Raw genomic sequence first — 15,096 nt, forward strand, 5'->3', positions numbered from 1 at the left:
ATCTGACTTCGCAAAGCTCCCAGCTGCGTGGGAACCCCATTGTGGTTTTTTTTTTTTCCCCAATAAGGAAAATGTTGAAAATGTTTAAAGTTCCAAATAGTGAGCTCTTCCTTTGAAGCAAACAGAACAAGGATTGTCATAGCCTAAGCAAACACAGTTGAGAAAGAAGTGGGGGGAACTATTGCTAGCAAACAACTCACTTTTTTTCTTCTCTTTCCACCTTGCCTGCAAATCTGTGTCCAATTCTCTCCACTCTGCTTCTCCCAATCAAAGCATAGGCAAAGTAGCACACATTTTAGCTGGTTTAACGTTAGGCTGTTCCCCCTCTGTCCTGAGAGTGTACATCGCTCAAGTCTCAAAGGGCTGTCTGATCGTCCCTTTGTACCCCAACTATTGAAGTTCCTCTGCGTTAATAGTAGAAAGGACAGTGACCAGAGAGCATGCTGTCCCTTGCCACCTCTGGTTGACTTTCATGGAACTCCTCCCTTGATCCAGATACGGAGGCAAAGCAGGCCTTTCTCCTGCTCTGACCAGGAAGTTCACAGATCCATTGGCAGTTCACCCAGAGTAGCCATGATGTCTAAGAAATAAATGGGTTTTTCTCTAAGTTCATAGCAAGAACGGTTGGTTAAAAATCTTCCATCCCTGATCCGATTAACAAGTGCTGAAAACATAAGGCTGGGGACACCGACAGCAGAGCTGTTGTACACGACCATTTCAAACACAGAACACTGAGCCATCTTTCTGCTTCGTGGTCCAGGATGAAGAACAAGCTGTGGTACTTTGAATTCGGCACCTCGGAGACCTTCGCAGCCACCTGCAAGAAACTCCACGACCACATAGAGTTGGAGGTGAGTTCCCAAGACTTGCTGGACCTTGGTTCTGCTCCTGGACTGTTACACACCCTCAGGACATGTCCTGTAGCGTCCTCAAGAGGTGATCCCAAGTGTAGTCCATTGTACATCCATCCTGTTCCCAACACATCCACGGCCTCACTCCCAGGAGGCTCCAGTCATGGGGCCTGCGTTTCTCGGCCCGTCCAGGGAGTCCTGGGGCTCTGAGACCTAGAGGCCCAGCGGACCCAGGGCCGCAGTCCCTTCCGGCCCTCAGCCCTCTCCCCGCTGTAGCCTTGAAATTTCCCCTTTTCCAAGAGGTGAAGACAGGTGCTGCCCACGCAGGGAGAGGAGCTGCTGTGAGGGTAGAGGCAATGTCCCAAGCCTGGTAAAAGTCTGGGAACTGATGGCCACAGGGCTGAGGGGTCTGGGGTTGAGGCCGGAGGTGGCCAGACATCCCCCAGCTCGCCCGCCGCTGCTTTCAAGGAGCTGACTCACAGGCACCCAGGGCCGGCTTCATGGGTGTACAACCTGCACAGTCGCTCAGAAGGACCCTTGGTTTAATGCTCTTCTGACACTGTCTTGAAATTCTTGATGATTTTTTAGCAAAGGGCCCTGTATTTGCATTTTGAACCAGGCCCCTCCAATTACACAGACGATCCCGCTGGTGCACTCGTGTTTTCCTCACTCTGCCGGCACTTGGAGCAGCCTGCCTCAGACACTTAGCTTGGCAGCTTCCCATCCCGGCGGATAAGCTGCCCACTTCCCACCTCTCAGCCCGCATCTGCTGGGCTGCTCTCGTGAGGTCTTGTCACTTCTATGAAAAGGTCTGCTTGGTCTCTGGCCACCTGAAAGCCCAAACTTCTCTGCACACCTGCTGTCTCTGCTCTGCTGGACCTCAGGCCCATCGGGTGCCTTGCCCATAGTTCTCAGTTTACCAACCCGCACCGCACCGCCCCCCCAACCCCTTCCCATGGGATTCAGGCCTGTAGTCTTGTTTTCACTTGAGAAAAACAAGTGAAAGGCGGTCAGAGAGTTCGGCGGGGATGGGCTCCTCTCGGCCCATGGGCTTTGTCCCTAAGCCTGCAGTAGCAGTCAAGGGGGCCCCGGGCATCCCTTGGGGGAGGAGCACTTCGCCTGAAGCAGTGTGGGAAAGCCCTGCCACTCCCTGCAGAAGGCAGCCTGCGCTCACAGGGAGTTTTCACAAACAAAACACAAAGCCAGAGATTCTGTGCTTCTCTTTGACTCATCTGCCTGCCTCTCCCCAGCGGTTGCCGGGTTACCAACCCGAGGGTGGGAGGAGCCGCCCCAGCTAATCCCCTGAACTTTTAGCCGGCTCAGTCAGAGGACAGAGAGGCCCAGGAGCCGGGGGCACATGTCCCCAGGTGGTACCACCTCCACCGGGGAAAGGCTGAGGAGCCCGCCGTCCTCTATGGATACGTAAATCCACGGCCAGGGAGCTGCAGGGAAGGAGGAGAGGGCTGGGCTGGAGACTGAACGCGGCTGGAGCTATGTGTGCATTTTTGCTGTTGGCATGATCATCTGCTGGGGTGTCTTTAAATACACCCCAAGTGAGGGACAGCCCTGGCCTAACCGCTGCCAGCTGCAGACACACAGCGACTGCTTGTTCTCCCTGCAGCTGGCCTTGAAACTGTGCCCAGAATAGAGCAGCTCAGCCCCCCTGCCTCTGTGGGCCCCGCCCTCCCAGCTCCCAGCCGGCAGCACCCCGGGCCCCCTCTGAGTCCAATACTCAGCGGCTCTTCTTCAACCGCAGAGGGGGCTGGTGGCCTCTGCAGCGGGGGAGGGTGTTCACACTGTGGGCCGTTGGGGGCTTTGGGAGCACGTCTTATTTTCCTTAGCTCTCCATAATGAGTCTTTTTAGTATTTATTCATGAGGCCAAGGATGGGGGGCTCATATGACAGGCGGCTTCTGACAGCCTGGAGGATTTGGGGCAGGCATCATTTTGTATCCAGGGAGCAGTGGGTGGACGGTCCTGGGTCTTGCGATCCAGAGGAGGTGAAAGAGACAGAAGGGGGAGGCGTGTGAGTGGCAGGTGTTAGGAGGCTGCAGGGCACCACAGGTAGACGTGAGAGCATCAGGGGCCTCAGGAAGAGCAGTAAGAGAAGGTATGTTAAGTGACCTTCTACATGTGGCCACTGCACACAACAGCCCAGGCCTGGGAGAACCAGCACACTCATCAGTTCAAGGTCAGCGATCCAGGGAATAACCCCACACAGGTATTTATACTACATGTCATCGTTTCCAAAGCCCTACCTCAGCCTTTATTCCAGAGTCACACAACAAGCAGGGAGCTAAGTAGGCCAGGTATTCTTATCCCCTCGTCACAGAAAGCAAGCTGAGGCACGGAGGTTTAGAAAGATAAACAGAAGGGAGAGAAAAGCAACAAGGAAGAGGGAAAAAAAAAATCACAGGCTCTGACTGCCTACTGTAATGTGTCCTCATTTGATACAATAACCCAGTGAGGCAAGTATTATCATATTTTGTTAAATGAGGAAACTGAGGCTCAGATACATTAAGTAACTTGACCAAGATTTCATTGCTGGAAACTTGTAAGACAGGAGATTTTAGGCATCCTGGAAGGAGTTTAGCTTAGAACACAGTAAATAGAGATTGACCTAACAAGCACTAGAAATTCGGCGAATTTTTCAGCATGGACGCACTGTTTCTTCCTCCTTTACTGAATGTGAGACCACTTGGTCCCCTCTCAGCTGGGGCAGCTGGGCAGGTCTGCTGAGAAATGCTTTAAGAGAACAGAGGGCACAGTCCTACCGCTCATTTGAGGAAGGAGGGGGCTCAGGCTGGACAGGAGGAGAGTCAGAGAGGGAAACTGCCTTAAAGTTTACCAAAGGTCTTCCCACAGCATCTCATTTTATTTTGATCCACAGAACATGCAGGGAAGATATTAATGTCCTCACTTTATGGGTGAGGAACCTGAGGCTGAGAGGTTCAGCGACTTGAGAAAGGGCACAAAGGTAAGGGGTTCGGGGGAACAGATAGGAAAGTCTATTTCTAGTTTCGTGTCTGTGTGTCACCTTGGTAAAACTTGGATGGTGAAACTTAAAGCTAAAATGAGCTTATGCAGGGAAGGTCTCCATTGAAAGTCTCTCACAAGGAATACAGCCTGTTTTTCAGAGGCCTGTGGCCTAACTGAGGCCTAGAAGACTTGGTCCCTTCTCTGAAATAAAGCTTACAGCCCAGTTGACAGAACATACAAGAAGAGCTGGTTAATATAATACTTACTTAACTAGTGCTAAGGAAACTGGATCCTGGGGCCTTGAGGAGCCACATGAGCAATCACCCTGGACACTATTTTGGGGTCAAAGACTAAGGCTGGGGAGAAGGTGACTCCAGATCTACTGTTCACCTGCAGACACTTGGTCGGGGGGTGGGGGGGGGTACTTAGTGAAAGGGGCTTGGCCTGGACAAGCATTAGCCCTCGTCAGCGGAAGTGTGTTGTCTGGGCCTCAGTATTCTCATCTATAAAATGGGAAGAAAGGGGTTAGCCTACTTCCCAAGGCTATTATTTGGATTAACATTTTCAGGTTTGTTATTTTTTTAAGTTAATTGGCAGTGGTGCTACGTGCCTCACAGAATCTACAAAGCAGCCCCAAGTGGCAGGTATCATATCACCTTTCCAGAGATGGGCATAGAAGCTAAGAGAAAGCGAGAAGCTCACCTGAGGTCCACAGCCTCTGAGTGGTCAGGTCAGGCTTCAAATCCAGATTTGCCCAAAACTCAGGAGTTTCAGGGCAGTACTGGCACTTTATTCTAGAGCAGAGATTCTCACAGGTATGAGGTATACTTGATCTGCTCGTAGTCACATACTTTATTTATTTTCACATTTCAGATAACATTAAAAGCAGGCATGAGACTTTTACATTTATGAAAAAGAGAGCAAAAAAATATATATTGTGAATGCATGCTCTAAATGCTTCTTCCACGGGCACACAAAGGAAGCTGTGAAAGTTAGTGCCGTTCCTGGGAAATGGGTGCTCATAAATTGCGGTTGCCTCTAATTAAGAAGCCAGCATGTCACCCACATCGGTGTCATCAGCCCTGGTCTCAACGTCTCTGACTTCCCTTCCCTTCCAAAGCGGCCTTTGATGTTTATTCTAATCTGATTTTACCTGAATAAACGGGTGGGGGAAGGGTGAGGGAGGGACACAGTGAGTCACCTCCTGCACCCCAGGCCCAGAATAGCCTTGCACAGGTTTTGAGCTGTAGTTACATGGAGCAAAAGAGGCAGGCTTCTGCTTGAGCACTTATTTTATTACAAGCTGTGGAAAATTTTCATTTTACTGGTTAAAAATAAGAACTTCCAAAATTCCTTGATATTGTATCTACTTTTAAACAATGTTCACAAGGGAAGGCTAGCCAGCTCCACTAATATGAACCTCTGCATGGGGAAAAAGTGAGTCCAAATGTGGAAGCTGCTTCAAAAAAATCTGTTACCCAGTGTATTTTGGGGATCTCTGCACATCAATTCCCCCCTTTTAATTGAGGGTCTTTTATTTTTAATACAACAAGGTTTTGAGAACTTTTTATATCAAACCCTCCCATTTCCCCCTCACTTAGAATTGGTGTTTGTCAATATTTTGTTATATTCCCTTCAAGTATCTTTGTAACCAAAGAAATAAAATTTTCTGGATGGAGTCGAGTTCCCACAACCCTTTTGTGCTCTGCAGCTTGCCTTTTTCACTCACCGTTAGTTCTTGAGATCTCTCCGTGGTGACATTGCCGGAGCTGGTTCATTTCTTTTACCTACTCTGTGCTGTGGGGCTCCCACACCACGATGGGGAATATCGCACCCCATGATGGGAGAAGGAGCAGAAATGGAAACTCTCAGACACTGCCGGGGGACAGACAGCAGTGGTAAACCACTCTGGAGAGCAGTTTGACAGCAAATGCTGAACTGAAAATGCACCTGTAGGCCAAATGACCCAGCAGGTTCTTCACGTCCTAGACCTGGAGAGTTTCCTGTGCGTGAGTTCACAAGGGGATGAGCATGGAGGTGCAGTGCAGCTTAAAACAAAACGGAACCAACCCCAAAGACTGTGTTATTCTAACACCTCAAAAAGATAGAGTGAGTGAAAGTACTGAAGGCCACTGAATCATATATTTTAAAATGGTTAATTTTGTGTCAGGTGAATTTCATCTCAATTTTTTAAATGTGATTTTTACAAAAAGCAATGTGCTGGGCACAGTACTAGGGGTCTTGAAGCCATATCATGAGATGGGCCCTGTCTATGAGAATCCTAAATTCTAAAACTAATATTTAGCACAGCCATGTGCATGTAAAGAAGCTGAGTAAATAATGAATCAGATTACTTTAAGATTGAGCAGATATCTTTAGCTACTCCAATCCAGTCAAGTGTCATTATTTTTCAGAAGAGCGAAAACAAGGACTTTACAGGTTCAGTAGCTTGGCCAAGTTCACCCAGCCAGTAAGTGGCAGGAAAGAACCCATGGCTGCCTTGGCATCCACTGGCAATGTTGCACACTCCTCAGTTAGAGGGAAGAGAACTTCAAGCACCTTGGCCTCTTCTGGCATCATCTACACCTTCTCAGCTTGGGCAGGTAGAGCCTTTCAGAGCTTGGAGTAATGAAGGTGGGAACTAGCCAAATGCTCAGCCCATCAACACAGCCGCAGTGATTCCAGGGGAGATGAAACGAAAACGTATTCACGGGGAAGGGAAAGTTGAGAAGAGCATTGCAGGGGATTTTGAGTTCTTAGAAAACAAAAGGTGGCAAACTGATCACGCATCAAACCCTGGAGTCAAAGACTGGAATGGGCCTTAGAGGACATCCTCTGCCGTCTCTGGAGTCCATTCACTTCCTCCATTGAGTCCAGGGGCTCCAACTTTCCAGCAGCATCCTCACTGTGAGGCCACCCAAGGCAGCTCTTGCTCTTCAGATTTCTCCTTCTTGCCCATCCTACGGTTCTCACTGCTCCAAATACCCCACCTCAGTTTCTTCCCGCTCCCTCCTACTACGTGTGCTAAATTCTCTTCTTGATGATAAAAGCTATCCAAATCCATGGTAGAACATTTTAAACCATAGAGAGGCGAAAAGGAAAAGTAACCCACAGTCTCAGCAATCAGGGATCAGTACTGTTCTAATGTTGACCTTATTTCAATCCTGTAATAATATTAGCCTTTGTATCTTTAAAAGCAGGCCTCTGGAGGACCTCTGTGATTCTTTGATTTCCTAAATCTTTATCCATTTTTAAACACAGCTCCATCCTTTCCGTCTCTCTACCTCTTTCAGCCACGCACTGACTATAAGTTTCCTTCACTGATCCTTAAAATCTTTCAGCCTACTACGAAGAAAGTGTTTCTGTCAGTTCCTCTTTAAAAATCCCATTGTTTGCTTACAGTTTCTGACACATAACTTTTTCTCTCTTAAATGACCCTCTTTTTTATTCCCTACAAATGCATACCCTGTATTTCGCTTCAAGCCTCCATTCATCCATATGCTTTTATTTTCTTGTTCTTTTCCATTTCCTTTGTTCTTTGTGAATTGCTTTGATTTTCTTTGTCTTCAGACTCCTGGCTACATATGCTTTGTGTCTCCCAAGGACTTCGGAATAATTTTTAGGGATGAATTCTCATGCCTACATTTTCACAAAGCAGGTGGGGGTATATGCAGCACAGTGGATAGATGAGGCCCGAGGAGGTCTCAGGAGACTGAGGCTGGGGTCACATGACTCAGCATGTTGGGCTACAGGGCACCTCCACACAGATTCCTGGGCGATCTCTCGGCTAACCTCTGCCCCAACGAGCTTAACTTTTCTACCCACCAAGGTCCCTTAGTGAAAGAATAACTTTCCCCAAGCTATGTCTACCAAACAAATGCATCTTTTAAATAATAATGACCTGTGAGGCCCTGTCAGTGGGAAATGAATTATTTCTCTTAGACTTTTTAGAATATTGAAAAGAATTCATGATCTTCATCTCTACACTCAGGAGATTCAGGGACCTTAGATGAGAACTATTCCAATCCTTTTCTGCTTCTACAACTGGGTTATGAAACAGACAGAGACTATTACATACAAATATGTTCATTGGCTATAGTGGATAGGTCTTTGGTTATCTATCTTAGTGAGGTCGTAAACTTGCTGATCCTAGTATTCTATAGAAGAGGAATTAAGAAAGGAGAAGAATTGACTCTTTCAGGAAGGGCATATAACCTAACAAAGGAGCGGTTAAACAATGTGTGCACATACACATTACATCTCAAGTCCATTGGGATCCACAAGTTAATAACAACAGCAGTCACTTCCTGAGCACTCACCTTGCAACAAGGTCTGTCCTAGCACTTTGGTACACTGTCTTGTTTAATCCTCATAACAATTCTGCATGGTGTGTATTATTTACTCAAGGAAATTGAGTCTCCTCAAGATAAGTACCGCAAGATCAGATCAGATGAAAGCCCACATGCTCCCACAATGCCACAGCCCTCCCAGTAGGAGCTGGCCTCTGCATTACACCTCTGCTTTCCCCCTAATGTATGTGTCAGCTGAGTTGGTGGCGGGGCTCCCATTCAGGACTTGGCGTATCTCTTAGGCAGTCGGCTGTCTGAAGCAAGGCCTCTATCTTATTCATCCTGTCTCCCCGGTACCTGAAATGAAGTAATTGCTCTCTAGTTATTGATTGTACAATTTGAACCCAAGTGTAAAAAAAATCCCATAATTAGTGTGAACACTAACAGAAGTTACTACTTGACCGGACTCAAGTGATACCTTTTTGTTGGAAGCCGCCAAAGTAAAAGGGACCCACCTTGCTCCAACTGCAACACAGAGTGGGAGACGGCTGAGCTTGCAGTCCGGTACTCAGGCCTTCTCCTAACTGTGAGGTGAGTGGGAAGACCTCCCACGCCCATCTCTGAGCTGTTGCTGAGAACTTTGAAAGTAGCCGAGGGTCTGGGACAACTGTGAACCCAGGACAGGAAATGCCAGAGTTCTCCCACCTCTTTCCCACCAAGGAGAGTGAAGACAGTGAGTGGGCAGGGCCCATATGGCAGCAAGGGTGCAGGGCTGCTAGGGGGTCAGAAGAAGCGACTCTGAAAGGCAGAAGGAAGGGTCTCCATCCTGAGCCCTCTCTGGTGGCCAAGAAGCCTACCTGCCCCCTATGGCCATCAGCCCCGCTCTATCTGCAGGCAAGTCTGACCCTTCAGAAAGCCCCATGCACCCCAAGTTGGTCTGAGCTCCCCAGACAGACAGCAAAACCCATGAATCTGCATCTAGAACAAGAATGCCTCAACACACCAGGATTTTTTTTTAACTTGGGGAGGATGGAGCAGCGGATAGGAAACGGCTTTGCCCTCTGTCCAACTCTGAGGCAACCCACCACCGTGCGCTCTGAGAAGCAGCAGTTTTGTTTTGGAAACTGGCATCCAGGGCAGGCTTGCTCCTGGAAATGAATTTGGTTCCCCCTCAGCTGCAATGTTCTACTTCCAGCCTCCCTGCCAACACCCCCTTCCAGCTGCCCCTCTCAAAGGCACCATTGTGCCCGCCTGGCACAGCAACAGAGGAGGGGTGAAGAGGAAGAAAACATTTTCTGCCCATGGGATGTTCTTAAGCAGGTTGTGTGTACATGGCTTCAATGCTGCATTCCTGGAGCCCACACAAACCCGCCAAAATGCCATCATCCCTGTCACAGATGGCAGCCACTTTCCAGTCTAACTGGCCCGCCACCACTCACTGTCAGAGAACGCGGAGCATGCAGCTAGATGGACACGGGCGGTAGGAGGGGGACCGTGATGACACTTTTTCAGCACAGCACTTCAGCCTGCCGAAGCAAGGCTGAATGAAGACTCCGAATCTCTGAACTGGAAGGGGATCTGGTCCCATGTACCACTCAACAAAAAGATTCATTCTGGCACATTCTGATAAGTACACATCCAGCCTTTGCCTGAATACTCCAAGGGTAGGAAGCTCACTACTTTTCCAGAAGCCTGTTCCATTGTTAGAAAGCTCTGACTTTCAGAAAGTTCTTCACGATGTTGAACAAGGATGTATGTCCCTTTTATCGCCATATCCTTCCCTTGTCAGCCCTTAGCGCAATGCTTGGAAGAAAATAGAGGCCCAATAAGTGTTTGTGGGATGCATGACTGAATTCCCCATCTTTGGGCCTATTTCCACAATCTGGAGGCACACAGAACATGCCTTTCTGCTCCTCCACACGACTGCCCTTCATAGGGCTGAAATCTATCTTCCATGTCATCTCCTATTGATCTTTGCCAACGTCCCCAGTTCCTATACAACTTGATGTACAGACTCCTGACTACCCTGACCACTCTTCTCTTGATAGACTCTATTTTTTCCAGTGTCCTCCTTAAAATGAAGAATCAAATCCCTTATATCTAGAAGACTCCAAAAGTAGTCTCATAGGTAACAAAGCACAAAATTCACAGGCCTCAGGTATATGCTCTATAAGCTGGACTGTCTTCTTGATCTTGTCATTTGCATCTTCCGTAGGAAACCTGTAAGTTCATGAAGCCCACCACAAACCTGGATAAACTGGGAAAACAAGGACCTTCCTCCGTTTCACTGACTCAGTGTTTCCTCATCTGTAAAAAGGAGGATACAAATACCAACCTTGCAGGGCTGTAAGGATTAGACATAAAATATATGAAGTGCCTGGTTCATAATACTTACTCAATAAATTATATCTATTAATCTTATCATATAACACATGTGTATTAGTATCTAACTGCCCACAGCAAGACATGAGCTCCGAAAATGCTATAAGACAGCTCCTCTGAATGCAGGAGAAGCCACTGCTCTGGAAGATTTAGCTACATGCCAGGCCAAAAAAATGTCTTTAATGTAGATAATACCAGACTGTCTTTCTAGAAATGCTATCACCACTCATCAACACCACTCAATTTCTTCCCTTTTCTTCCCTCAGGATACACATCAGATTATTGACACTAAAAACATTCTTTCTAGTTCTTCTCTAGGGAAAATAGACAGCACTATTTGCCCTGACTGCTTTTCTTTCACTCCCAATAAATTTCTCTGTTCTGGCCATAGGCCCTGCAGATATGCAAATATCTACTGCCTTCTCAGTGGTATGCTGGGGCCAGCTTGCTTGCTGGCACATCTCTTCCTACCTCTGCTTTCGGTGATGTCACATTTGTAGCTTGAAATTGGCCATAGTGGGAATACTTACACTGTGGAACACCACGATCAGAGCTTCTTTTTTTCCTGGAGGTCCTGCTGTTAAGCATTTAGCAGGATATCACTGCCTCTCGAGTTGACCTGCAGGAGGTCCCTTAAGGAAAGGGACTGTGTCCCATTTCCACTCCATCCCCAGGGTCTAGCACAAAGTAGGTTCCCAACATTCTTGATGGATGAATGAGTGCTTTTTGTCTTCTGTCTCTTAATGTTTGTCTCATATACATCATGCCCCATGTGTCCTATTCTTATCACCAGCTGTTCAGATATAGAGTACCCTTAGCTGTGATCAGAGGACCATTTCTTGCAGACTTGGATTAACCTTCCGTATTTCTCCCTAATCTGGGTATTCAGTCCACTTTATTCGGTCAATATACTCATCCTGGGAAGTTGTGTGAACTCATCTGGAAGGAAAAAAACCTTGTCAGGTTTCTTTAAGGAACACCTTGGTTTTTGTTTGGGGATCTCTGTACACATTCTTCCAATTAAAAAATAGTTATATTGGACTTCTGAAATGGGTAAGACATACCACAACTATGGAAAACACAGAGCCATGTAACATATGGTCCCTCCCCTCTGGGAGCTTAAAATCTCCTGGGGACAGGCAAATATGCATGATCTACAGCAGAATATACATTCCATATACGACAGAAAAACAATGCAATGAAAATTCAGAGAAGGGGAACATCAATTTCTAGCTAGAGCAATTTCCTCTATAGAAAAAGCCTCAGAGAGGAGTTAGCTTTTGAGCTGGAAGGGTAGGATTTTAATACGCATAAAAGAGCTGCATGGCAGTTTAGGCAGTGAGTACAGCAGAAACAGAAGCAAGTAGGCCCAACTCTGTGGCCTATATATGTGGCCCTAATTAAGCCCTAACTCTTGCAAGAGACAGCCGTGTGATTTAGAAAGGTCACTTACTAACTCTAGGCCTCATTGTTCTCATTTTGGTAGTCAGACATTACCAAACCTAATGTTCCATCTGGCTTTACCATTCTAAGATTCTGTGCTTTGGCCCTCATCCAGCTGCCAAAATTCCTCCTTACAAAATCACTCATGTCCTCTTGGTTGCCAATCTAAATGACCAAAGGTCTAATTCCAGATCTGATGACTCTGATTAGCTATGTGACAATGGACCATTCCTTTCACCTCCTTAACCTCCATTTTGCTCATCTATAAAATGAGGTCATTAGACTGAATGATCTTTCAAGACTCTTCAGGTCTTTGATTCCATGAGAACACAGATGCAGAGATGAGAGATAGACAGAGATCCTTTTTGGAGAATGGAAAGGAAGAATTCATGGAGAAAATGGCGTTTGTAGAAATTTGGAAGAAGAGCACAGAGAGGGTGTTAGGGTGTCCTCAGGTGTATCCTACCACTAAAGGACTGTAATAATGGGTCCAGACAAGGATCATCATCCGCTGATTAAGAACTCTATAATGGAAGAGTCAGGCTGACGACACCTGAACCCACTAACCAACCTGAACATCACCAAAAAATGAGACAAGTAAACTATGTGCCTCCTGATGAGATGCAATAGGAAATACACTGATAGAGTATTCTTGCCAAAATGTCAACCCTGAATTTGATCAAGCCTCCAGATAGGCTGGGAATATGTTTTTAAAACACCTCAGAGATGCAATCAGCAATATCCAAAATCTGGAAAATGCTACATGGCCTTACTTCTCAAAGTGTGGTCCATCATATATGCAACCTCAGTATCACCAGGGAGGATGTCGAAATGTGGTCTCAGGCCACCTCAGACCTCCCAAATCGGAATCTGCATTTTAATCATCCTGAAGTGATTCGTATGCACGTTAAAGTTTGCTCTGCTGTACAGGACAAATGACCCATTACCCATTTCCTTCAATAAATATTATACGGCAAGAAAAAAAAAAAGAACAGGGAATTTATAGATCAGAAGAAACCTAAAAGACCTATCAACCAAATTTAATCTGTAGACCTTTCAGACAAAACATTTTTTTTTTTTCAAATGAGACTGTTGAGGAAATTTGAACAATTACTGGCTATTTATCAATGTTAAAGAATTATTGTTACTTTTTAAGAGTGATAAGCGAATTGAGATAATTCTATTTTTTAAGAGTCTTATCATTTAGAGATACATACAGAACTATTTATAGATGAAATGATAGAATATCAGAGATTTGCTATAAAATAGTTCAAATGAACTGGGGTAGAGTTGAAATAAGATTAGCTGTGAATTGCTAATTGCTGAAGCTGAGATTTGGGGTACATGGGATTTATTATTTTATCTTCCTACATATTTGAAAATATCCATAATAGAAAGATTTTTAAAAAGAAAGTCCAGGAAGGAGTCACCAAAGATGGGAGAGACAATCAAGATAACGCAGAGGCAGGGAACCCAAGAAAGAAAATTTCAAGCTGAAAGGGGACAAATGCCCCCAGAGGCATCGAGGCCTGGGTTACATCTTATAATCTGGCCTGGAAGAGGTCATTCCAGAGAGCAGACACTGCCCAATGGCAGGAGAATGAAACAAAACAATCTGCATTCTAAACTGGAGAAAATCAGCGTAATCCGTGGCACCGTGAATCGAGGTTAGAAGACGGGAGAATTTCCTAGTTGCTAAAAACTGAAACAGGTCATCAAATAAATTATGGGATCTCCTTCTCTGAGGACCTTCCTAAATAGGATCGTCCGGGCTCAAATGGAGGCGGCCTCACTCAGATCCGCCGCCTTTTTCAGGTCACCGAGGCCGGCAGGTACGCACCCTGGTCTCGGAAAAGCCCGAGGCCCGGGCAGGGAAGCACCACTGCCCTCTCTCACCTCCTCGGCTCTCTGCCCCTCAGAGAGCACGGAGAACTTGGCGGGTCCTAGTTCTGCCCAGAAATATGGGGATTTTAAGGATCTGAGAGATGGGGGAGGGGGTTGGGGGAATGGCATGAATAAGACTACCCACCGGCCCTCCACCAAACAAACCATCCCTTGGCTTAGAAAGACACTAGAGCTTTGGGTACTGTCGTCGCAAGTGGGGACGACTGTTGAACTTGCCGACAGCTGCGGCCGGCGCAGCAAGGCCTGGAGCAGGCGGGCGCGGGCGGCTCCCGGCCTGGGCTCCGGCAGATTCCTGAACGGCTTCCAGGCGGGCAGGAACCGGGCTGGCCTGGATGCACCCCACCCCACCCCGCGCCTGCAGCGCTGCTGCCTCGGACCCGGGCGGCCCGCGTCCGGCACCTCGCAGCCCGCGCCCACTCTGAGCACAACTTGGGGCGTGTGCGAGCTTGCTGCCAGCAAGCCGGGGACAACAGCTCTCTGTTTCGACCCATACCCGGCTGTAAATACCTGGGTTCCGCTGCAGCACAGCCTCGGCTCAGGGGCGAGCCTGCCAGCCCGGTCCTAGGTTAGCGATGGCCGATGGTGCGCACAGGGACCGCCGTCCTCCTTGCGCTCTCCCCAGGAGGCGCCCCCCACCCGGGTCCCAGCAGGGGGAGGGGGCCCCATGACGTCATGGAACTATTGGAGGATTTAGCTCAGGAACCCGCCGGGAGCGGCCCTGGGGCCGGTGTTCCATTTAAGCCTACAGTGTACTTCTCTCGGCTCCACGTTCCCAGATCCAGCAGGGCAACTTTCTACCTTTCCCGAGCCTTAAGCAGCCCTGGGGTTCTGAAAGAAATCAGTGTGTGGTGTCTAGGCCAAGAAGCGTGGAGAATGGGCATACGGGTATGGTCAGTCAGGGCTCCCACTAGCATGAGTTTAATGGCCAAGGGGGCATTAAAATGCTTCCAGCAAGATCTCAGGTAGTGGGAGAATGATTTCAGGCTGAAAAATGCCTCATGGCACAGGTAATATTATTATTAACTGTAATAACAATGCAGACAGTTTTGGAATGCTGCTGTCTTCCAAAGACCAGTCAAACCCTCGAAGTAGATGTTATTTCCCCATCCCCACCCCATCTTACAGATGACAGATTAAAGCTCAAAGAGGTTAAGGAACCAACGCAGGATCGCACAGCTGGCAAGTGACAGAGCCAGGATTTAAACCCATATCTCTTTGTCTCCAAGCCCAGGCATGCTCCTTCCAAGA

The 15,096-nt window shown here is 47.4% G+C and overlaps 1 protein-coding gene across 4 annotated transcripts in view; it reads left to right on the top strand.

The window, feature by feature from the left end:
* The window catches only part of DGKG (diacylglycerol kinase gamma), a 165,596-nt gene that overhangs the window by 107,202 nt on the left and 43,298 nt on the right, over positions 1–15,096 (top strand). For all 4 annotated transcript variants that reach the window (XM_082392943.1, XM_082392944.1, XM_082392945.1 and 1 more), the window contains one exon: positions 761–851. In XM_082392943.1, coding sequence (XP_082249069.1) covers positions 761–851 — 91 coding nt within the window. The remainder of the gene's footprint in view (positions 1–760; positions 852–15,096) is intronic.

This window comes from Balaenoptera borealis (assembly GCF_965194805.1).
Source record: "Balaenoptera borealis genome assembly, chromosome: 5".
In the NCBI taxonomy this organism is placed as follows: Eukaryota; Metazoa; Chordata; class Mammalia; order Artiodactyla; family Balaenopteridae; genus Balaenoptera; species Balaenoptera borealis.